Source organism: Bubalus bubalis, chromosome 5 (genome assembly GCF_019923935.1).
Source record: "Bubalus bubalis isolate 160015118507 breed Murrah chromosome 5, NDDB_SH_1, whole genome shotgun sequence".
Taxonomy (NCBI): Eukaryota; Metazoa; Chordata; class Mammalia; order Artiodactyla; family Bovidae; genus Bubalus; species Bubalus bubalis.
The window spans coordinates 52,438,661-52,463,596 of NC_059161.1; the positions used below are offsets into that span (position 1 = coordinate 52,438,661).

Here is a 24,936-nt window from a genome sequence, read left to right on the forward strand (position 1 = left end):
TGGGTATATACCCAAAGAACAGAAAACAGGAACATAAACAGATATTTGTACATTCATAATCACAGCAATATTTTTCACAATAGCTAAAAAGCAGAAGCAACCGAAGTGTCCATTGACGGATGACAACATGTGCCGTTATTCAAAATGTACCATTATTCCCCCTTAGGAAATTCTGACCCATGCTACAATATGGATGAACCTTGAGGACAGCATGCTAAGTGCAGTAAGCCAGTCAAAAGGACACATATCGTATGATTCTACTCATACAAGGTCCTTAGATTCAGAATTCATATTTACGTTTACAGAACAGAAAGCAGAATGGTAGTTTCCAGAGGCTAGGGAGAGGGAGAGAAACAGGAGTTAGAGCTGAATGACAGAGTTTCCGTTTTTGCAAAATAAAAAAAGTTCTGAAGATAGATGGAGGTGCTGGCTGGATAACAATATAAAAGTACTTAGTCCACTGTGACATTACAGGTAACAAGGTATACTTTATGCTTTCAATGGTCAGCTTTATGTTATATGTATTTTACTCTGTGGGTGTGCTCAGTGGAGTCTGGCTCTTTGTGACCCTATGGGCAATAGCCTGCCAGGTTCCTCTGTCCATGGGATTTTCCAGGCAAGAATACCAGAATGGGTTGCCATTTCCCATTCCAGGGGAATATTTTACTATAATTAAAAACAAATAGATAAATTTGTACAAATTAACAGCATGAGTTTGATTTTCTTAAACATTTCTATATCTGATTCTAAATCTGTGTTGGGCTAAAAAAATACTTTTCCACTATGGAAACTATTATCCCAAATTAACTTAGGTTGGGCTTCCCTGGTGGCTCAGAGGTTAAAGCGTCTGCCTGCAATGAGGGAGACCTGGGTTCGATCCCTGGGTCACGAAGATCCCCTGGAGAAGGAAATGGCAACCCACTCCAGTATTCTTGCCTGGAGAATCCCATGGACGGAGGAGCCTGGTGGGCTACAGTCCATGGGGTCGCAAAGAGTCAGATACGACTGAGCGACTTCATTTTCACTTTCACCTTTCCAAGAACATTTTGAAGATAGCTTTCCTTCCAGGTGAAGTTGGGTGACAACCTATGATACTGTTGGGACAGGAGGTCTAAAGCTTTAGACACAGGACAGTTTTTATTCGAACCTTGACTGACAGCTTGAGCACCCTTGAACAGTCACAGTATCATAGACTCCAAAGCCTCAAGGAGGGGCTGGGTTGACTGAGGCCATGCCCAGATCTAGGTCTCATCTCCATCCTCCCAAAGATTGTTCCATCATTGAACTGGATGGTGCAAGTCTTTGGTTTTTAATTTATTTATATGTTTTCCCATTTAGCTCAAAAGACCATTGGATTTGTTGGGATTTTGCATTATTTTTGCATCTGAGTGGGGTTATACCTTCCAAATACATCTCACTGACCAATAATCGAATTCTGGGTCTCCCGGCTTTATTTAAGTCCCAGTGTTATTTAAGTGTCTATGAAGGTCGTTTCTGTCATATACATCCCCCTCCAGCTGGTGTTTTGGAAACATACCTTCAATCTTAGTCTTAAAGTGAGGGTATTTGTTGAGAATCTCCACCTGCTTCCTCCAGTCAAATTCTGTCCTCCAGTAGGAGATGATTTTCTTCAAATAGTTGGAGTTGAAACCATAGTGGAAACGACTGTCCTCCAAAGGTGGAGTTAAACGGACCCTGTCAATCCTCTGATGTAAGTCCTGGAGAAAATGTGAGACCCCAAGGAGAGAAGGTGAGTGGGGCAGAGCACAAGAGAAAGTTTGTTTCCAGAAGACAGAGAAAACCCTGCAGCCACCAGACCCCATGCTACAGTAAAGGCAAAGCAAAATTTCACCAGATGGGATGAGGAGGCTCCTGGCCTCCAGACATGTGTTCTGGGTCATCAGGTTTATCCCAGAAGAAAGCTCCTGGTTTCCCAATGGTGGCTGTTCCCCAAACATACGTTTTTCACTTTCAACTTCAGGTTACTTCTCATTTTTGTTTTTAAATGTATGAACAAAATGTGTTTTTAATTTATCAAGGCTTATATACAGCAAGGGGGGCTTCCCAGGTAGCTCAGTGGTAAAGAATCTGCCTGCTAATGCAGGAGACGCAGGAGATCCCTGGGTTGGGAAGATCTCCTGGAGGAAGAAATAGCAACCCACTCCAGTATTATTGCCTAGAAAATCCTGTGGACAGAGGAGCCTGGTCAGCTACAGTCCATGGGGTCACAAAGAGTTGGACACAACTGAGCGACTAAGCACACAGCACATAGATGGCAGGGGGTGGCCAACTTTTTTATTTTGGGGGGCCAACTTTTTTCAAAAGGGCCAGATCAGAAGTAGCTTAGGTTTTCTGAGCCACAGCTAACCTACTCTGTTCTTGTAGGATGGAAAAAGTCATAGATGGTACATGGACAAATAGGAGTGACTGTGTTCCAATAAAACTTTACTTATGGGCACTGAAATTTGACTGCCAGGTAATTTTCATGTTACAAAGTATTATTCTTCTTTTGATTTTTTCCAATCATTTAAAGGTGTAAAAACTATTCTTAGCATGGGAGCTGTACAAAAGCAGGTGGCAGAGACTATTATACATAAAATAGATAACCTATACTACAGCAGAGGGAACTTTTCTCAATACTCTGTAATAACCTATATGGGAAAGTGAAAATTGCTCAGTCGTGTCTGACTCTTTGCAACCCCATGGACTATATAGTCAATGGAATTTTCTAGGCCAAAATACTGGAGTGGGTGGCCTTTCCATTCTCCAGGGGATCTTCCCAACCCAGGCATCAAACCCAGGTCTCCCACATTGCAGGTGGGTTCCAATCTGAAAAAGAATGGATATATGTAATATTTATAATTGATTCACTTTGCTGTACATCTGAAACTAATACAACATTGTAAATCAACTATACTCCAACGTAAAATCAAAATTAAATTTAAAAAAAAGAAGGTAGCAGAATAGATTTGCCGACTCTGATACCAGTGTTAAATGATACACTATATGTGAGTATGTGTGTGTTAGTCACTTAGTCATGTCCGACTCTTTGCGACCCCATGGACTGTAGCCCGCCAGGCTCCTCTGTCCAAGGACTTCTCCAGGCAAGAATACTGGAGTGGGTTGCCATTCCTTCTCCAGGGGATCTTCCCAGGGATCAAACCCGGGTCTCCTGCACTGCAGGGGGATTCTTCACTATCTGCTCCTCTTCTCAACTGCTAGATGAGAAGCTCTTTGAGAGAAGGCTCTTTCTCTTCTTCCAAGTACTTGGCACTAGGTCTGCACACAGAAGGTGCTCCCATACCCACAGAATGAAAGAAATGATGGGTAGGGATGTCCCAGGTCCCACCCACCCTCCTGGTCCTGCTCAAGCCTGGCTCTCAGCTTAGCCTACTCCAGGGTCACACCTATCCTTGGTGATTCCAGCCATGTGCGGAGGACGGGGCCCAGGCTTTGGCATTAGACAGATCTGAGTCTAAATCCGCCAGCTTATTATCTCGGTCACTGTGCATTAACAGCTTTGCCTCTCTGAGCTTCAGTTTCTACATGACCGCAGTCACTGTACGTGATCACGAGGGTCTAAACACACAGCAGGTGCCTGGCCACAGCTGGCCCCGGGCCAGGTTCTCTGCGCTGCAGCATTTTATGTCACCACAGCCTTGTTTTCACTCATGATCTCCACCCAGGCTTCAAGAAGGGCCTCACTTCTGCCTTCAAGCTCATCCCCAGGGTTTCAGGTGGGGCACAGAGGAGGCAGAAACAGCTGCTCTCTGTGACCCTTAATGCAGGTAGCTGGATTCAGCTGGCACTTCTTTCCTCGCGCGGGCACTACTGGGCCTTGGGAACCAGGAACATGGAGACAGAGGAGGGGGAAGGAGCAGAAGGGATGGGGTGAGCAGAGTAGGTGAGTCCAGTAGGAGAAAAGCAGGCAGAAAACAGCCCTAGAGGGACCACTTTGGAAGACCCTCCTTGGTGCCAGGCCCAGCCTGAGGCCCAACCCCAGATGGGGCCTCCCCGCCCTCCCCTCTGCTCAGCCATCTGGAAAGCGGTGCCTTACATTGATCTCCTCATCTGATGTTTCCACCTTGAATGGGCGGATGCTCTTATCCTCCCCAGCTGTGGGCCTCACCCCAGGCCCCCACCATCCATCTTCAAGGGGCAAAGTCTCCTCCTTGTCCTTGGAGACGAACCAGTAGATGACAAAGCCCAGCACTGAGGCGAGGAGTATTTCCAGCCACATGACTCCTGGAAAAGTAACAGCCCATCAACAACAGAGTCCGCCAGATAGCCCTTGACCTCTGGCTGGAAACGCCAGAATCCTGACTTCTTTCCCACCCAATCCTTGATTTTGTGTACTTTTGACATGAAAAATAACATCAGCATTTGTTGTTGTTTAGTTGCTAAGTCCTGTCCAATTCCTGCCACCCCATGGACTGCAGCCCGCCAGGCCCCTCTGTCCATGGGAGTTTCCAGACAAGAATACTGGAGAGGGTTGCCTTTTCCTTCTCCAGGGGTCCCGACTCAGGGATCAAACCTACATCTCCTGCACTGGCAGGCGGATTCTTTACTGGTGAGCCACCAGGGAAGCCAACATAAGCATAGTATGGAAAAATTGGAAAACAATAGAGAAAGCCACAAAAATCACCATAATCCTACCAAGCTATGGAATTCATTAATCAGATTTAGAAAAGATGAAGCTGGGTTGGCTTCTGCATAGCCTTGGGTGGTGGGCTCTGCATGTCTGAGGCCTCATGGTTCTCTGAGGGGGTCTCTTCCTCCAGATACTTCTGAGAAGCTTCTCTCCACTGTTGTGACATCCCTCCCCCACAGGAGGAGCAGGGACGTCTCTGAGCAGTGGGCTCAGGAGAGGAGATGGAGTCACACTTGCTCTTTGCTGTCTCTCCCTGAGAGGGGCCTCTCCTCAGGGTGTACATACAGGGCAAGGGGGGCCGTCTGAAGAGCTGGGAGGTTACGTGCATCTGGGGTTGGGGGGAGTGTTAAGTGGCCCAAATGTGGCCATATATCTCAGCTGGTTGTCAACAGTTTTATTGAGATTTAATTCACATACCATGTAATCTAGTGGTTTTCAGTATATTCACAGATACGTGCAACCATATTCACAATTCTAGAACATTTTCATCACTACAAAAAGGAACCCTGTACCCTTTAACTATTACTGGCACTTGTCCCCCACACCACCCTGGCCCTAAGCAGCCACTAATCTACCTTCTGTCTACAGACGTGCTTATTACATTTCACATAAACTCAGATGTTTTAATCATTTGTCTGACTCCCCTACTTTTTTCGCAAAAGGGGAAGAAAGAAGAGCTTAGTTCCTGCAAACCAGTACCAGGCCGACAATGGCTCGGCATTATTATCTAGCTATTCATTTTGCATGTTTCCAAGGAAGTAACCCCCCTTCCCCTGAAGGTTCACAGTCAGAGAAATGTGTGAATATGGACGCCATCCTCAGGCCAGAGACCTTTGCAGAGCCACCTCCCAGGCCCAGCCCAACTCTCCCCTGGAAACCTGGGGCAGGGGGAGGATGCCGCTACCAAACCCACCCCAGTGTGCCCTCTATCCACTGCTGGGGGCTTGCCAAGGCCCTGCGGTTTGCTCTGCCAAGAAAATACGCACAGGCTTCTCCCACTTCCCACAAAGAGATGCTTTGTCTCTGCCAGGGAAACCCCTCCCCTTTGAGAAGAGCCAGCTGCTAGTCTTTGTGGTATTCGAAGGCAGGGACTGTGAGGTGCTGGGGAGTGTGTGGGAAAAGACGGAAGGCAGAGAGCAGAGCTTCCCTTGGCAGCAGGAAGAGACAGATGTGGTTCACCTGTTGGGTGGGTCATAACGTAAGAATCTGGAGCTGGGAAGACAAGAACTGTGTCTATCCTAGTCCCTGCCCTGACCACAGTGCCCAGCATAATGTCTGGCACAGAAAGGCATTTTGCCAATATGTGTGCGATCAACATATACAGTGGATGCAAATAAGATGTTGCAGGATGTTGTCAAGGGAGCTGCAATCATGATGAACAAGAGGAGTTGACTTTAATCTCCCAAGTGAATGATACACATCACCTTCCTTACCTGACTTCAGCACAGAGAGGTCAAGAGCACGGTTGTCACTTTCCGCTGGGTTTTAAATGCCCTACTTTCCCTTTTCTGTGTTGAATTATCCCAGGGCTTTCACTTGTCCATGTGAATTCTGAGTTCTCACCCTTTGAGCAGCTCCTTGGGAAGCAGCCAGGGAAACAGAATTGTGAAATACTGCACCCAGCTCCATGTTAGGAGACTGCGGGTGCCACCTTCACTCTCTACTGCCTTTTAACAATTGCTGGGTGCTACCAGCCTAGCAGATCTGATATGTGTGCAGATAGTTAATTCCCCTGGACTTCGACAACAAACAGAACCATGAGCTAGAGTGTTGAAATGATCAGTATTCAAGCACTGCATCTAAACTCTGGGGACCTGGACAAGGGGCACCATGATGGGCCATGCTGGCACAGCCCAGGGCAAAGTGACAGATTCAAGGAGAAAGTTTAAAGCCCTTTCTCTTGCACCTTAATTAAGATAATAAGAATATTAGTTCTTGGTTCAAGGACAGTGCTTTAGTGCTATTGATCTCAGATTACAAAGCAAGTTTTAACTGCAGTATGTTAATTTGCCACCTATTAACTACCCTTTATTTATTAGCAGGTATTAAATGCACATGAAGCAAGGAGCTCTAGGTTAGCCCAGTGTAACAGGACTGTCTGCTGGTAGGTTTTCAAGGGATATGATAAACCATGGCCTATGAAAACCCACCCACTAAGGAGCCAAATTTCACTGAACTTTCTTTATCACTTAAGGTAAGAACCAGGGCAGGCAAGGCACTTGCCCCAAATAACATCGCACTTTCGAGGATTAGAATCTGTAGCCAAAGCATTCATTCCCGGTCTGTCGCTGGGTATGTTTCCCTTGCCACCCTGACCTACCCACCCCATCTTATTTCCTCTCAGCATCTGTTTCCAGCCTCAAGCCTTCATACCTGCCCTTTGGGTCCCAGTCAGAGCACAGGCGAGCCACGACTGCACGGGAGGCCTCTCTCAGGTCAGAATATTTTTTTCCCAAAAAATTAAATAATAATAAAAAAGACCTTCCCCTTCCCCGCGCACTGGAGCTGCGGGTCCGTAAGGAAGGAGGTGGTTGGTCCGCGAACTCCGAGAAGAGGCGGGGCCTATGAGTCCGACCAATCAGAGCTCAGCCCCTCCATCCTTAGGTTTAACTCCACCCCCACACTCCCAGGCCAGTGAGTGAAACCCTAGACAGACGCTCACTGCCAGGGGCGTGGAGGGTCTCGGAGAGCTGCGGCTGCCCTCAGACCTCCGGATCTCCCCAGTCAGGGCTGCTGCTTTATTTAGAGTATGAGGAAAGTGGAAGTCTGAGGCTCAGGAGAGACGGCGCCACTCTGCCTACCCAGCTCCTTGTACAAAGCAGGCTATGGCGTGGAGCCAGCTGATGGCTCTCCTCCCCAGAGCGGGCTCTTTGGGGTGGGGCTGGTTGAAGAAACTTCGCTCACAAGGGGGAGAAGCACTGTTCACCAGGAAATCCAAGGCCAACTGCACTCTGGCTGTCGCAGCCTAGGTTGGGGGAGGGGATGGCTCCAGGCAGGTGACACAGCTTCCCATCCCATTCCCCCAACCTCCACCTCCAGGGGAAGAGAAGGGTTGCATCAGTCCAACTTCCCTGGGCCGGCCAGTCGCTAGTTTGGAGCCACTGAACAGACAAGCTGAAGAGGAACTCAGCAACCTGAGTCCAACCCCTTCACTTCATAGCTGGGGAAACTGAATCCAGGGGTGGCCATAACTCACCCAAAGCCACGTGGCCAGGGAGCAACACATCTGGGGGGAAAAAAAAAGGAGAAAAGGACCACTGTACTCCTGCCATCTGTTGTAACTGGTCTAGGGCAAGGTTTCTCAACCTTGGCACAACTGACATTTTGGACCAGATAATTCTTAGTAGGCCTGTGCATTGTAACAGCATCCCTGGCCTCTAGCCAGTAATACCACCTCCTCCCCAATGTGGGATGACATTACATGTCTCCAGATACTGCCAAGTGTTCCCTGGGGGAGAAATTGCCTTCAACAGAGTGGAGAACCCATGCTACCGGTCAGTGATTTAACTTCAGTATTTGTTGGATCATCTGAGGAGCTTGTTGAACAATTCAAGGGATCTCGGGTATGGCCAGAGAATCGACATTTCTAACTAATTCCCAAGCAGTGCTGCTGCTCATGGTCCATGGACCACACTTTGAGAACCCCTGCTCTAGACTGGATTATAAACTTGAAGAAGGCTGGCCGTCTGTCTTGCTCCCCAAGGTATCCCAGTGAACACTGAGCCCAGTTCTGGCAGATGCAGGAATCCCAACAGTTACTGAATAAACACTTGGGTCTGACCAAGGTAGGAAGGACTGTGACCCTTCTACAGAATCAAGAGGCAAAGAGAAAATATGATCTCGAAGGTAACAGGTGAGCATCGCAAAGCCTCTCTCTGTGCACAGACTGGTAAACTAGTCTCATGCAGAAAGCTGGATCCAAGTACTCTCCTGGTTATGGGGAAGGGTGGAACCATGACTCCACATCCACAGAGTCCAAGATCCCAGCAGAAATTTGAACTAAATGTAACAGCTCCAGAGGACCCTGCCACCCCCTAGCCAGGCCAGTGAAAGTCTCAGCAGCCAAACTCTCATGTTTTACCAACTTTCTTTTCCTGGTGGGGAGAAATTCCATAACCTCTCCTTCTTACAGTCTGCAACTTTGGGGGCAGTGGGACCTCAGAAAGCTTGGAAAGAAGCTGGGGCAATGCTGCCATACTGACCAAGTCACCTTCCTTGCAGGAGTCTTTCCTATCTTCCCTCAGCCTCCAGCTTTTTTTCTTCTGTCCCCTCCAAGTCAGTGCAAGCACACACTTGAAGCTGGGGGGTTTGGGGTTTCAGGCCCACTTCTGGCTGGTGGGCCTCAGTCTGATGACTGGACACAGATAAGACATTGACCTTTAAGATGGAAGGGTAGGTGGAGGGTCCCATCAAAATTGGAATTGAGGTAACAATCCTAGGAGAGAAACTAGGATGAATTAAAATGTAACAGGAGGGAATTCCCTGGTGGTCCAGTGGTTAAGAATCCATCTTGCGATGCAGGAAACAAAGGTTCAATCCTTGGTTGTGGAACTAAGATCCTACATGCCTCGGAGCAACTAAGCCATAGTTACTGAGCCCATGTGTTCTGGAGCCACACCACACAACTAGAGAATTGGTGCACAGTAACAAAAGATCCTGAGTGCTGCAACTAAGATCTGATGCAGCCAGATAAATAAATATAAAAAAATAAATAAGAAGAATTGTTAATCACTGTAAAAACATGTAACAAGAGACTCATACAGTCACTCTGGAAGACTGTTTAGCAGAATCTACTAAAACTGGGCAGATACCAACTCTATGACTCAGCAATTCACTCCTAAGCATAGATCCAACCAAAATGTGTCCACATGTGTTCACGTGCTTGCCAAAAATCACAACCTAGAATGTTCATGGCCACATGATCCATGTCTGATGTGTATAAACCAAAACTAGAAATAATCCAAATGTCCTCCCACTGCAGTTAATGGTCTATTGATACAATGGAACACCCTACAAGGAGAACAAATAATCTATAATTACACACAGTGACATGGATCTGTCCCACAAGCAGCGCTGGGCCAAAGATGCCAGACACAAAAGAGAACTCACCATGTGACTCCATTTGTATAGAGAACAAAGACAAGCAAAACTGATCTATAATAAGAGACTTTAGCAAGGTGCTTTTCTCTGGACTCAAGCATTATATTGTAAACTCTCCAGTGAGTGCAGTGTATAGACAGGTCTAGAAAAGAAAGGCTTGAAGAGCAAGACTTGGGCAACTTCATTGATGCAGTTCAGCAGTACACTGAGGAGTCACCCCCAGGATGCCCTCTAATGAGTCTGGGGTGGCCATGGTCGCAGGCCTCCCCATAGCCTATATGCCACCCCTCAACTGTGGCACCCCAACCCAAGCTTTCTTTACTCAGTAAGACTTACTGACTCAGAAATCAGCCACTGGTAGCTTGATTCCTGGAAGAAGGTGGGACATTAGAGGGCAGACCTAGTCACTGGGTCCCTGGGAACAAAGTGTCGCCCAGTCCCACCATAACATCAAGGAAAATGCAAACACCTTGCGAGTTTGGGGAGGCCCAGTGGCCCACTATGGTGTTCCCATTTGAGGAGCCGGCCTGGCTTCTTTGCAGAACCTTCATTCCATGGGAACCCCCTTGCCTCCAACAGCAACTCGGACTACCTTTAAGAACTGAAACATTTTGGAGTTTACAATAAGGGATCTTCTGGCATGCTTCCTTGTTTAAGTAATTCAAAGTCCAGCTCTGCCATTTACCAACTGAAGGGCTTTGGCCAACTTACCAAACCGCCCTGAGCATCTGTGGTGGGGGTGGTGGTTTAGTCACAAAGTCGTGTCCAACTCTTGGGACCTCATGGACTATAGCCCACCAGGCTCCTCTGTCCAAAGGATTTCCCAAGCAAGAATACTGGTGGGGTTGCTGTTTCCTTCTCCAAGGAATCTTCCCAATCCAGGGATCGAACCCAGGTCTCATATATATTGTAGGTGGTCTCCTGCATTACAGGTGGATTCTTACCAACTGAGTCACCAGGGAGCATCTGTGGTCTCGTTTGTAAAATGAGGATCGTGCCAACTTCACAGGCTCAAAGCAGATACTCCACAAATGTGTGCTCTTATCACTATGTGGAATTTTCATGCCTCAAGAGACCCCAGAGGACCCCTGTCCCTATCCCTATTAGATGACAGGCCTAGAACCCTGCCAAAGACGTGCATAAGCAGACTGGGAGCAGGAGAGTGCATGGCGTGTTCATCTACTGGCCTCCTCTCACCGAAGACAAACTTGAAGGTTAAGGAAAGTACAAGGTTATATACATCTTGGCTACTAGTGTTTTGCAATAGATGTCTCTGGGGGGTAGGCCCCATTCTTCTTTTCTGTTCTGAGAAGTTACATTAGGGTGCAGAATTCTGTTTACTAAGGCTTCCTGTTTCCAAGGAAAGCTATATTTATCTCATCTGTGTGGTCAGCTCCTGCTGGTGTAGAAAATATTCTATCCACATAAAAACATCAATATTTAGGAGACACTATGAAAAATTCAGAAGTAATACACCATGAAACGAGAGTTTCTGCTTTATTATGCTAGCATCTGAAATTGGAGGTTAATTCATTTACTCCAAAGCTTCCAAATATATATTTAATCTAATTAGGTTGTTGTTTTGTTTTGTTTGTAATGCACTTTTCCAGAATACTGGCAAAATACTTTGCTGAAAGAATTGGGCAAGTGAGGAGCCTTTCAGAATGAAAACATTTTTTCCCCCTGGAGCCACAGTACCCTTCCTTAAAAAAGGATTCGTTGGCCTCAGAAGGAAAAGGTAGTTTTTGTTGCAAAGCAGCCAGATATTTTTAAAGACACAATAACTGGAAGATGGTAGTCATTTATTTCTAAGATGTTGAACTGAGAAGGAAATCTGAACAACAATTGACTACTCTGATAAGAAATGCGATTGTATGCAACTTAAGTCTCCAAATTCTATATCGAAGGTTTGAGCATGTGCTTATGAAACTTGGGAAAAAAATCAGGAATTAGTTCAAGCTGAAACAGTCAACTGCACAATATAGTGATCTTTACCCCTAAAAGACACAAACAGAGCAATTTATTATTTCACTTTTCTTTTGTTTTTCTGGGTTTGACTTGCAAAGGACAATTTTAAATATAGGAGATCAAGTAAAAGCAGTGCTTAGTTCTCTTTAGCATTGTTAAAAGGAAACTCGAGCTCAGAATTTTACTGACTGTAAAGTATTTCTGTTATGCTTGGGGCAGAAACAAGAGTTTTAAAACAAACGAGTTCACTATGAGATTGATGCTAAAAGTTCAAAAGAAAACTCTGTTTGCAGTTGGAATGTATAAAGTATCAGGAAGTCATTTTGCTCTTTTAAAGAAAATAAGAGAGCTGGATTGGTGCCTTGGAAAAGCAAGTATAAACTTGCTTTTGGATCAAAGGGCGGTTTAGCAAACACTGCCTGTGATGATGAGCTGACATCTTTGCAGGCACAAGGAACAAGACACAGTCTTGTGCCTGCTGAAGTTCATGCTCTAGAAGGACAAACAAATGAACAAATGACATCCCTTGAATGAGAGATACAATAATATCTACACAGATGGAAGAGAAGTGTACAAAGGTAAGAGTGGTAAGCCTGCCACGAAGGCTTCATGGAGTAGGGTTTTTAGGGATGAATAGGAGTTTACCAGACAGAAAATAATGGCCGAATAGAGATACATCCAGGGAGAAAAGAGAGCGTGTGCAAGGACTTCCCTGGTGGTCCAGTGACTAAGACTCTGCATTTTTAATGTAGGGGGCCCAGGTTCATTCCCTGGTTAGGGAACTAAATCCCACATACCACAACTCAAGATCCTGCATACTGCAACTAAGATCCAGTGAGGATAAATAAATAAATAAATTCATTGGGCATTTAAAAATCCACAAGTAAAAAAAGAGAGAGAGCATGTGCAAAGACATGAAAGTAAGAAAGTGCATGGTATAAGCAAAGATCCACAATAATCTACATCCATGTTCAGTGTAAGAGTTGATTACAAGCTTTGGAGGGCAGTCATTTAACTTCTTCCTGTATTAACTGAAAGGCGTTCCGATCTTATTTCTTTTATAAATTGTTACTTCATCATGATGAAGCTGACTCAGGAGTTTTAACTTAGAAATCGTGTTTGCAATTCAGAGGACCCTTCTGTGAATTAGATCCCAAGAGGATCAAGGGAAGGAAATATACTTGGGAGGTGAGTCTTTCATGGTTGTGTGAGAAAAACGTGGCCAGGGCAGGAGATTATTCAAACCCAGCATTCCACCCCAGTTGCCCTTAGTGATTTGGCTGCTCCAGCAAACATGCTCCCAGATTGAGATACTGTGGCAGACTGCCAGCTATGTTTTCCTCTTCCTTCTCAGCACTGAAATTTTTATTTTAGTCAGAGAAGCCCAGCTAAACACTACATTTCTTGGCTTTCAGTATGACAGGGTGATTAGGTACTGACAAAGAGCTGGAAGTGTGTTTGAGGCAGAGCTGTCTGTGATCCAGACAGAACCTTCGTGTGAATTAGGGAAAGACATCCATTCCTCAAAATACTGTCAGAAAATGAACCCAATATACTGCTTTTGTTACAGGACACCTCACTGCCATCTGCTAGAAAGCACTTGGAAATAAAAATACAGATCCATGATGATGATGATATGAATGGTTTCCTTGTCCGGTGAACAACCTGCGCAAAGGTACACTGGTCTTGTATGTGTGTGAAGACTATGTAGAGAGCTCTGACTCAGCTGGAAATCTGCACATTTTGCCCTTCCCCTTCTTTTTCATGCTCCCTGGGACACAGACACAATGGTTGGACTCTGGTAGCCATTTTGGACCATGAAGTGATCTTGAGGACGGAAATCAAAGATGATGGGGAAAGATGGAAGTCATCATGGAACCACCAGCCCAACACTGGACTACTTACTCCCAAACTTCCTTTGTATAACAGAAAAATAAACTTCTATATTGTTCGAGCTGTTGTTATTTTGAGTTTTCTATTATATAAAGCCTAAAGTAATCCTAACTTATTGAGAAAGTCAGGGGGAAAAGAAAATATATCAAGTCCTCCAGGGCACATACTCTTAGGAACAAATGCTCAGTTTTCAAAATTTTCAGTGCTATATACAATTTCCATGCTATGCTGCTGCTGCTAAGTCGCTTCAGTCGTGTCCGACTCTATGCGACCCCATAGACGGCAGCCCACCAGGCTCCCCTGTCCTTGGGATTCTCCAGGCAAGAACACTAGAACATGATAAAAAACATGTCCCTGCTGCCCTAGTCACAGAAAGGTATGTTCTCAAAAAATAGACATAACACAGTAGGTGGCTCCTCGAAGAGGTGTTGTGAAGAATGGGGCCATCGTTCTTGAGAACAGGAAAGGGTATTATCCCACTTGACTCCAACTATTCAGACCCTTCTTTAAATAAAAACCTCGGTGAGAAGCAATTTTGTAATACCTGTCAGAATGTAAGATACAAATGACCTTTGACTCAGCAATTCTAGTTCTAGGCATTTCTGCCTCCAAAATACTGAATTTATGTTTAAGTAAAATGCCATATGTACAAAAATATTAACTACAGCTTTTTTTTTTTTTTTTGGTAAAAGCAGAAGACCAAAACAATATAAATATTCATCTTCCGGGACCGTGAAATAGTCTGTGACATTCATACAGCGAATATGTGCAGAAGGTAAATCTATATGCTAATACGAAAAGATCTCCATGATGGCTACGTGAAAAAAGTAGGGTACAAAAGAGTGTGTACAATTATGGAGTGACATTGGTGTGGACCAAAGGACACACACAGGAAAATGTGGAGACTGCCAGATTCATGCAGATGCCGGTAACAGTGGCCTCCGGCAAGGAGGAAACACTTGCACTGAATAAACTTCTGTGTGTCTAGAAAAACGTTTTTTACCACACGCATGAACTATCTGCCCCCAAATAAAATAATCATACATTTTCTAAAGTATAGAAGACCGCAAGAGTGACTCTTCCCTGTGATCCTGCTCCAAGAGTGAGTCAGACACCTCACAGCACCAGAGCTGCACAAACTCGATGGTGTGACTTCCCAGTGGCCAGGAAGCCCTTGAGACAAAGGTAAGTCTGGAAACCTGGAAACCCATGGGCATCTGAGAGCTGGGGGCCTGGCAAACATATGAAATGGGGTAAAGAAATCTGACTGGGCTGTGGGAGAACTGGTGTCCAAACGGGGCTGTCCTTTCTGTGCACGTAGTTCCCACTGCCTCCTCTGGAGAGAGGACACACACGTGACTCTCTAACCCAGACCTACCCTGGACAACAGACTCAGGCACCCACTTGCCAACTTGACAGTTCTTCAATGTCTCAAAACCTCCTCCAATGCATCTGAGGTTGCACTTGTCTCCTGAAACTTTGTCTTCTTCTGTGGTTCCCTCTCCCTGTAGCTGGAAGTACCCACTTCTAACTGCCAAAAACCCAGGCGATGGCCTTGAAACCCCCCCATCCTCCATTTCATCCACATCCAATCTATAGGCGAGTTCCGGAAGCTCCACCTCCCAGTTATACCACAAACCCACCTCCACCATCACCAGCCCACCCGCGTGCCCAGGTGGTGCCCCTCTCTCCCTGGACTACAGCTGGGTCCACTCACCCCTGCTCTGCCTCCTCCAGTGTGCTCTGCAGCCAGAGCGATCTTCCAGAAACCCAAATCTGACCTTATCATGCCCCTGTTAAAACTCCTAAATAGCTTTCTGCTACTTTGGGGACAAAACTGGAAAAGGTCACTTAACATTCCAATCCCAAAGAAGGGCAATGCTGAAGAATGTTCAAACTACTTGCACAATTGCACTCATTTCACACGCTAGCAAGGTCATGCCCAAAATCTTCCAAGCTAGGCTTCAACTGGGCTTCTCTGGTGGCTCAGCTGGTAAAGAATTTGCCTGCAATGCAGGAGACCTGGGTTTGATCCCTAGGTTGGGAAGATCACCTGGAGAAGGGAAAGGCTACCTAATTCAGTATTCTGGCCTGGAGAATTCCATGGACTATAGTCCATGGGGTCTCAAAAGAGTTGACAAGAATGAGCGACTTTTCACTTTCAGGCTTCAACAGTACATTAACCAAGAGCTTCCAGATGTACAAGCTGGGTTTAGAAAAGGCAGAGGACCCAGAGATCAAATTGCCAACATCCAGTGGATCATGGAAAAAGCAAGAGAATTCCAGAAAAACATCTACTTCTGCTTCATTGACTACGCTAAAGCTTTAGACTGTATGGATCACATCAAACTGTGGAAAATTCTGAAAGAGATGGGCCTACCAGACCACCTTATCTGCCTCCTGAGAAACCTGTATGCAGGTCAAAAAGCAACAGTTAGAACTGGACATGGAACAACGGAATGGTTCCAAATTGGGAAAGGAGTATGTCAAGGCTATATGTTGTCACCCTGCTTATTTAACTTCTATGCAGGATACATGGCAAGAAATGCCAGGCTGGATGCAGGACAAGCTGGAATCCAGACTGAGATCTAGAGGGTGAGGATCAGCTTGAGGATCCTGGCGAACACAGTGGGAGGGGCACAGCCTGAACTGGAGACTCTCCTTCCTCAAACCCAGGCAGGTGGTGAGAACCTTGCAATTGGAAAATGCTCCCTAAACTATAGAAAGCTACCAGCTAACTCCAAATCAGCGCTCACCATGTACCTGCCCTTCAGCCAGAAGAGGCCGAGAAGGTGGCCACAGCCCTGAGCCTGCAGAGAAGGCCCAGCTCTGGCCTCCATCTGGGAATTCTTCCGTTCACCCTGTCGTCCGAAGTCTTCCTGACAGGGATTCAGACATGAGAATCTCATGCTCCTTCTGGGAGAAGCCAGCCACTGGCCAACAGTGGCGTGGCAGAGGGGTCCACTGTGGGCCCCCAGACTCCGGGCCAGAGAAAGGTGGGGCTGGGGATCTGTGTGCTTCGGTAGGCTCGGCCCCTCCCCGCCCTACCCAGCCTTGCTGCTCCTCTGGGGGGAGGCACAGCCTGCAGAATGGGGAAAACAGACAGCCTCCCCTCCACTTCAGGCTGGCCTGCCAACACAGACCTTGAACGTTCTTCCTCAAACGCAGGCCAACAGGCAGCCACATCTGGGGCTCCCGGGGCTCCCCAACCATGACACTCGATGTGGCAGAGAGCACTCAGGCCCAGGGTAGGTGGGGGAAAACCCTGGGTGCAGGCACCTCCCCTACTCTGCACAGCCCAGCACATGACCAGCCTCTCCACTCACAGCCCTCTCCCTGAACCCCAGTGGCCGGCAGGGCCCCAGGTGGATGGGGTCCAAGGGTAAGGTCATCTGGGTTGGGCTGATTAGAATCTTCTGCAGTAGGGTGAGGGCTGTGTTTATCTCCCTGAAAGACCTGGAGCCAAAACTGGGAGAGCAGCCTGGAGCCGGAATCCGGGAGAAAGGAAAAAGTAGTTTATAGGCAAAAACAAAGGGACGTAAAAAAGTGTAAACAGTGTGGGGGGCAGCCTTCTGATGGGGCAGCCCCTGTTCTGGGTCCTGAGGGAAGGAAGACATCCCTGTCTGCCCTGGAGAGTCACCCTGCCCTCTGCCCCCAGCTATATATGCATACACACACCTGAATAGATAGACAGGAAAAATACAATTAGTGACCACTGATCTGATGAAAATCGTGGAGTAGGGTGCCAGCTCAGCTGGTGGTCAGGTACTAACGGCCTGCTTTGAATCCTGGCTCTACCACTTGCCAGCCATAGGCCAGGTAACCTTAGGCCCGTGACTTCATTCCTCCATGCCTCAGTCTCCCTGTCTGCAAGGTGGGCAGAATAAAGTACATCTCCTACTGAGCGAACAAAGGTAAAGTGGCCACACAAGGAATTTTTGACTGTGAAAACAAAAAGGGCATTCACTTTTTGTTTTTAGATCCTGGGAACACGAAGGTGAGGGAGACAGACCTAGCCTGAAGCTGAGGGAACCTTTTCTGAGGAAGTGCTACCTGAACAAAGGTGGAAAGTTAAGGAGATTTCTTCGTAAGAGGGAAGAGCAGCAGGCTCCAAGGTGGATATGTTGTTGTTGTTTAATCGCTCAGTTGTTTTCGACTCTTTGCGACTCCGTGGACTGTAGACCACCAGGCTGTTCGGTCCTTGGAATTGTCCCAGCAATAATACCAGAGTGGGCTGCCATTTCCTTCTCCAGGGGATATTCCTGGACCAGGGATTGAAGCTGCGTCTCCTGCATTGGCAGGAGGATTCAGCCTGGGATAAGGAAGGGGCAGCCTCAGCATCTGACAGGAAGAGTCTGGAACGGTGAAGGGGGGCCATGCCATGAGCTGGCTGGCCCAGAGCACCTCCAGGGAGGAGACAGTGACCTCCACAGATTTTAAACACCCCTGGAGCAGGGGTGGCCACAAACTCATTCACTCAACCTTCAGCCCATACTTTTAGTTAAGCAACACAAGTGGGGAGCAGACCCTCTCTCTACCCTACAGGGTGCACATGCTCACGCTCAGGGAGTTTTATTTGAACCCTTTCCATCTCACGTTTGCCAATTAAAATAAGACCTGTCAAGTTGTCCATTGGTTCTAAATCACCAAAGGAAAAACCCAAGTGGAACACAGTTCACTGCCTATGAGGCAAAAGCATTACCTTCCTGGAATTTCAATACGTGGCATTTTCTGTTTGAGGAGAGAAAGACTCCTATTCAGGAGATAATAGGCGTGGGCCATATAATACACCTGTTGGATTTCCTTCCCACCATTAACCACACTCTCTCCCCTCCCTCCCATCCCCAGAGTGGCTTTTCTCAGCAATGTGCTCCGGCTCTGGGAGCTTCCTCAGTAGTGTGTAACAGGATAGCACCGCAGGCTGGGCCACAGCACAGTCACCTGAGCTGGCTCCCTTGTCTAAAATGCACAGAAAGGCGTCCCTGTGCTCACGTACTGCAGCCCTAAGGACTCGGGTTGGAGTTTAGAGGAATATTCTGCGTTGCTGCTGTCTTGGTGGGGTCAGTCTGCTTGTGGAAGTGTTTAGGTTGCAAAAAGAAATACAAAAGCTAAAAATACTTTTGGCATTCAACCAAAGAAATTAAGATGTTCCATCTTGACAGTATCACCGTGACCCTGAGACCTACCTGTGGGAAGGGGGCAGGGTGAGGGCAGCTGTTCCCTGCAGCTGGCAACCAGGCTGCCTGCTCCTGCCTTCTCACAGGGACAACTTGGTTCACAGGGAGAAAACTGGAAAGCGGAAAAGGCCATCCATTTTCCTCCAAAGAGCTGGTAAGAGAGTCAGACTTCCCTGAGCCCTTGGCACTCATGGTGTTAATCATGGAGCGTGGCACTGGAACCTGTGTTTCTCTTACTTTCCAAAAGGTCCAAGTCTCTCCAGTTCTGACAAGAGTGATACAACCGGAAAGCTGCACCCAGTATTGCAAAGGTCACTCATTCCACAGGAAAAGCCAAGCCCCAGGTTGAGCTGCTGGTGGACATCCCGAGGTGGTGGTCCTCGGGGAAGAGTGGAGTCCCAGGCCCAGCCAGCGAGGAGCACAGTAGGGGTCTCTGAGCCGGAGGCACCTGGCCTCCCATTTGCTCCTGATCAGCTTCCCACTGCCCTCAAGGCTCACACTGCAGACCACAGCCCAGCTAGAGCCAGCCCGATGGGCCCACAGGGGATAGGGGTGCTCAGAACCCTTCCAGAACATCGCTATGCGTCTGGGTGCCACCACCTCCCTGGACGAAGCCCTGGACCGGGCCATGGGGGTGGGAAGACTCTAAGCACAACATCTCATGTTCTACAATAACCCCGAGAAGTAAGGCATGTTAATAGTTTTGTTTTTCTGTTTTAAAGAGATTTAAAAATGAAGCTTCAACAAGTTAAATAGTTTGCACAAGTTAACCCAGCTTGTAAGTGCCAAAACTGCATTTTAATGCAGTCTGTTTATGAATCTTCCCAAATGTTAAAGGCAGCCAAAACTCCTGCTCCTGACTCAGGACAAGCCCCACGGTCTCCGTTTGTAGGTTAGCTATGGAATCCTCTGGAAAGTCCTTAAACTCCCCAAACAGAGGAGTATTTTTCCCCCCATAATGCAATCACTTCCAGTTGGGCAACGGAGAGTTTAGCACATGTGGCTTTGCAGTAGCTGGACTGTGCCCTCAACCGGCTCCTTGAGACAACAGTGTCCGCCGTCTGACAGCAAAGCCGAGACACAGACAACGGGGTCCAGTGGACAGGAAGACTCCCCTGCAGGTCCTGGAGCCTGCCTGGGGATATGCTCTCAGGCTAGACTTTAGACAGTGAACATAGCTGCTCTTTGGTGACAAAGGATAAGCCTCCCTCAGGAATGTAAACAGAGTTATTCTTCAGTGTCCATGGGGGACTGGTTCCAGGACCTCCAAATACCAAAATCCATGGATGCTCAGGTCCCTTATATAAAATGGTGGCGTACAGTCAGCCCACTGTCTTGGCAGATTCCACATCCATGACCTCAAAACCCAGGGTTACGGAGGGCCAGCTATATACCCTTGATGGCAGAAGAGACTGTTTCAGTTTGAACTTGGCTTGTATAATCGCCTGTTCAGTAATACAGTGTGCAAGGAAGGGCAGGACGGCACAGCTGTCCCCTTGACAAGGGAGCGTCCAGCACTCCCCCGTCAGGGAGGGAGGTGGAGGCGGCTGGCTCCTTGGCAAAGTTTCAGTTCCCTCTAGGGCGAACTTCTGGGGTGCCTTCTCCCTGCTGCAACCTCCCTACCTGACCACACAGCCCCTGGATCCTCTGCTCCTAGAGTCCGGGCCAAGAGCCCCCCATAGGCAGCCCACAGGTAATCCACAGGGCCAGCTGGGCTGGGAAGTGATCCTTCTGCCTTAACCCTTGGCCCTCAACCTCTGCCTGGGGTTTTGTCCTGGGCCCACACCCCAGGCATGGCCCTTCACTCCATTTCGCATTGCCCTCAGTGGGCCTGGCATGGGCTGCAGGTGCACCCCAGCCCCTCAAAGCTGACCATTCCCCACTAACCTATTTCCTTTTCTGAAGATCCCTTTGGATTCTTATGCACAGAATCACCACATAATAGAGCTGTAAGAAGCTTTGCACATTATAAAGTCCAACCTCATTTCATGGATGAGGTCCACAGAGGGGACCTGACTGGCAGAGGTGGGACACCAGCCGGATCTTCTTTCTAGCCAGTTCTCTTCCACATCACTGTATTACCTCTCAAAGGAATGAATCACTCATGATGGGATGTAGGGTTTGATCAGAGGTGGGGTTTGAGCATGGGATCCTAGAGGCCCCTCAAGTCACCACAGGCTTGCTCTTTGCCCACTCCAGCCCAAGTGGGTCTGCACTGAGCTCTTTCTTCGGCAGCAGTGAGCAGCACATACTGAGCCCTGCCTTGTTTTTTTAAGCCCAGTTGTGTCTCATATCTTTGAATATCTCAGCTCGAGGATGGAGAACTAGAACCTGGGCAGCCCCTCCCTTCTCATGTCTGGGCCAGGATAGGATGCTGGGAACAAAGTCAAGGTTCAAGTCAGCAAAGACCAAGTCTGGGCATACTGGGTTATGTCCATGGGTGGGTCACCGTGCAGTGATAACACGGGGGCTCCTTGTGACCTCCAGCTAGTGCTGATTTAGACCTCAGACACGAACAATGACACCACAGGAGGGGGCTAGGGGAGGCATTCCACTTCCTCCAATGATCCAATGCCCTTTTGCTAAGGGTCCCTCCGCCCAAAGACCCCCTAGTACGTCACTTCCCACAGACCTCCCGCTCCCGTAAGTCTGTACCAGCCAGGGTGCTTAAGGCATAGCTGGGAGGCAGGTGGGATCATACAGGGAGCATGTGGGTTGGAGCAGATGGTGTTGAAGTTCATCCTGGCTGCCTTGCTGAACAGTTATTTTCCATGGAAGACTTTCTTCTTCTTGGAACTGGAGGTGGGAGAGCCTCTTGTTCTCAGGCTGGGCCAGTTCAGTTTATCCAGTAGATCACTCACACCAAAGGACACGGGTGGCAGCTTGGCCCACACTCAGCAAACAGACATAAAGTTCACCCATGCCAGGCACATGCCTGGTATGGGGCCTTTGCACTTGTTTGACCTGGTATGCCATCACTCCAGAGAGCGGCCTGCCACTCCCTCATTTCACCTTCCCCCACCCCACCCCCCACTTCTTTCTTCACTGCTTTGTTTTTCTCCCTGGCACACATGGCTTTCTAACATACTTCATATTTTACAAATTTATTTTGTGTATTGTCCATCTTTCCCCCAACAAAACTATAGACTCTATGAAGACATGTTCCCTACTGAGCCCCTGTGCCCAGGGCAGAGCCTGCACACATGGTCAGTCCTCTGGATTTGCACGGGAAACATGAAGAAGCCAACACAAAGCCCTTCTAGGTGTGGACATTTGGGAAAGAGAAACTGCTGAACCCTCTCCGTGCTGTGCTAAGTCACTTCCATCGTTTCGACTCTTTAAGATCCTATGGACTATGGCCCACCAGGCTCCTCTCAGAATTCCTCCTCATAGAATTCTCCAGGCAAGAATAGTGGAGGGAGTTGCCATGCCCTTCTCCAGGGGATATTCTGACCCAGGGATACAACATACATCTCCCGTGTCCCCTGCACTGCAGGCAGATTCTTTACCCCTGACCCACTGGGGAAGCCCAGAGTTTCTTGCTAAATCAGACCTACTAGGGCTAGTGAAAGACCCCCACAAGGTCCTCAAGCCCCTACTCCCAGAAGGACGCAACCACCACACCAGAAGACAGTGTTACTTTCCAGACTGCGGCCACTTCTTTCAGTGTTAACTTTTAACACTTTTAACACTAAATTCAGAGGAGTCTGCAGAGTGGCACTAAAACAGGCATAAATCCCAATGTTCTCAACAATTTCCCGCAACAGCTCATACATCCGATGTACTGGGTGCTGAGGTGCCGAATGCAGAGGTTCCCACCCCCCCCTTACCTTTCACCCCTATTCTCTGTACAAAGCTCGCGGGGCGGGGACAGGGCTAAAAGAGGGCTGTCTGCCCATCCCTGCGTCAGGGGCCCAAATCCCCCGGCTTTGTGGTGCCGGAAGTTTATATAGTAGAGGAGAGTAAACGGGGTGTGAGCGCCGCTTTAAAAGAAATCAAAATCAGAGTCACAACATCGTCAGAGCCCGAGCCCGCACCCCAAAAGCTTCAGAAGGGCCGGGCAGGTGAGGGGCCAGAGGCTAAGTTCCCCAGCATCCCTCCGGGGAGGGAGGCTTGCAGGAGTCTCGAGTCTCTGCTGCCCCTAGACTGGTCACATCCCTAGGCTCCTACTGCACGGTGAACTTTTTCCCGGACCCAAGTTTCCTCTCCTGGGCGCTGAGCTGGGCGGGGTTGGCCCTCTCTCCAGAGATTAGAGCCAGGAGCGGGAGAGAAAAAGTGAGACCGCGGTTAGAGACGGTGAGAGAGGACATCTCAGCCAAAAGACTTGAGGTCTGTTTAGGACTCCGGTGACAAAAAAGTGCAGTTTCACTGCATGAGCCAGACGCCCCCTGGAAGCTGTACTCCCCGGGACAGCCAGGCAAGGGGGCCGCCGCTGCGCTCCCCCGTCCCCAACTCCCGAGTCGGTTGGCAGAGCGCGTGCGGGCCTCTTCCCGGAATCCCGAGCGCCTGCGGACCGCACGCGGCGAGGCCTCGGTCGGGATCCAGCTGCGGGCGGCGGGGCAGGGGCGGTGGCGGAGGCCTGTGTGAAAGTCTCCCCGCAGCCCTGGCTGTACGGCGCCCGCCGCCAGCGTCCCCAGCCCTCGGGATCGCGTTGTGCCCCTGCACCCTGGGGAAACTGCGCACGACGCCCCAGAGCGCTTACGGTCGTCGGTTCCCTGGCTCCTGGGCTTGGCCGTCCCTCTGGCTCCGGCTCTCCGGGTTCCTCTGCTCCCGATTCGCGCGTCCCCTGACTACCCTGCGCTGACCCCGCCCGGGCTCGGCCCCTCAGCGGGCGGGCCGGGCCACCGGGGTTCAGTCCCGCTCCGCCCCTGTTACCTGGGCCACCCGGTTGACTCTGCACCTTCCTAAGCCCGCCTCTGCTTTGGAAGAGGGCTCTCAGAGTGCGGCCCGCGGTCGGAAATGGTGCCGAAGTTCTTAGGAACTCACTGAATCAATCAACAAACAAACTCAAGCTTCAGCCTTGTATAACTTGTTTCATATTTTTACCAGTTCATTGTTATTGTATTTTACACGTGTGTTGTGTCCAGGACAGATTGGGAAATTTTAAAGCAAACAAACCTGTCTTTCAACACACAGTCTGAGAAACACTGGTCTGAGTGAAATTTGAACCCGCACAAAGAGGGTCTTAATGGTAAGGACTGAGATCTACAAAGTGGAGCTCACGCTGGAGAGTAGCTCGTTCCTGGCTAATAAAAACACTCAACTCAGTTTCCTCTCCAAACCTTTGCTTATGTAGTATTCCTGGAAAGGATGCTCTCCTGCATCCAAATATGAAATCCTACTGTTCTTTAATCCCACACCTTCCTAGTGAAGCCTGATCTCATCCCTGCAGTCTCTGACATTTCTGTACTCCTTCAAAACTTGCAGTCTGTGAGATTCCTCCATCCCTCACCAAATCTTTCAAACAGAAGCTCTGCCTCTGGCCATTTTACCAAGGGACTCAAATTTGTTACCCTTCAAACTCAGTGATGATGAAAACATCTTAAAATTAGATATTGGTGATGACTGTATCACCATAACTCTGTCAATACACTAAAACTACTGAACTGTACACTTCAAAAGGATGGATTTTATAGTATGTGAATTATATCTCAGTAAAACTGTCATTTTTGTATAAAAAAAAAACTGCACTGAGGTTGTAACCCCACTCCTCATTCCTGTGTCCTAATACCCTCGTCCTTGGTTAGATCATTCACCCAGCGTGAAACTATGAAATCTAAGCTAGTGCTAGATATTTCAAAGTACAATCTACCTAGACACAGTAAATAAATAAGGCACTGAGTCCAACTCAGCAGGGCAAAATTTAGACAGTCAGATTTCAGATCTCAGCTTTCAGTCCAAAGCTATGGAAAGGTTTATGGACTGAAAGAATGGGTATAATGTGATCTCTAGAATAAATTATGTGCTTTTTAAAAGTCAAAACAAAGGCTGTTCTTCTGTACAAATGTCTGGAGAGTTTCCAGGTACATCGGGGAGAATTAAAAATAATGTGTGTGGGGAGACAGTTTTGGATGAAAACTGTAGATCAATTCCTGAGTCACTGGAAGGAAACAACATCTTTTATGCCAAAAATGCATAATATGTATC

General features: G+C 48.1%; 1 protein-coding gene across 3 annotated transcripts in view; it reads right to left on the minus strand.

Moving 5' to 3' along the window:
* The window catches only part of EPHX1 (epoxide hydrolase 1), a 37,214-nt gene extending 13,432 nt beyond the window's left edge, over window positions 1-23,782 (minus strand). Inside the window, exons 1-3 of one of the 3 annotated variants that reach the window (XM_025286047.3) lie at window positions 23,665-23,782; window positions 4,058-4,245; window positions 1,538-1,718 (exon numbers count right to left, since the gene is read on the minus strand). In XM_025286047.3, the coding sequence (XP_025141832.1) occupies window positions 1,538-1,718; window positions 4,058-4,240 (364 nt within the window). In that variant the 5' untranslated portion in view covers window positions 4,241-4,245; window positions 23,665-23,782. The other 2 variants (XM_006079724.4, XM_006079725.4) reach the window with 2 other exon arrangements.
* Window positions 23,783-24,936: the final 1,154 nt, after the last annotated feature.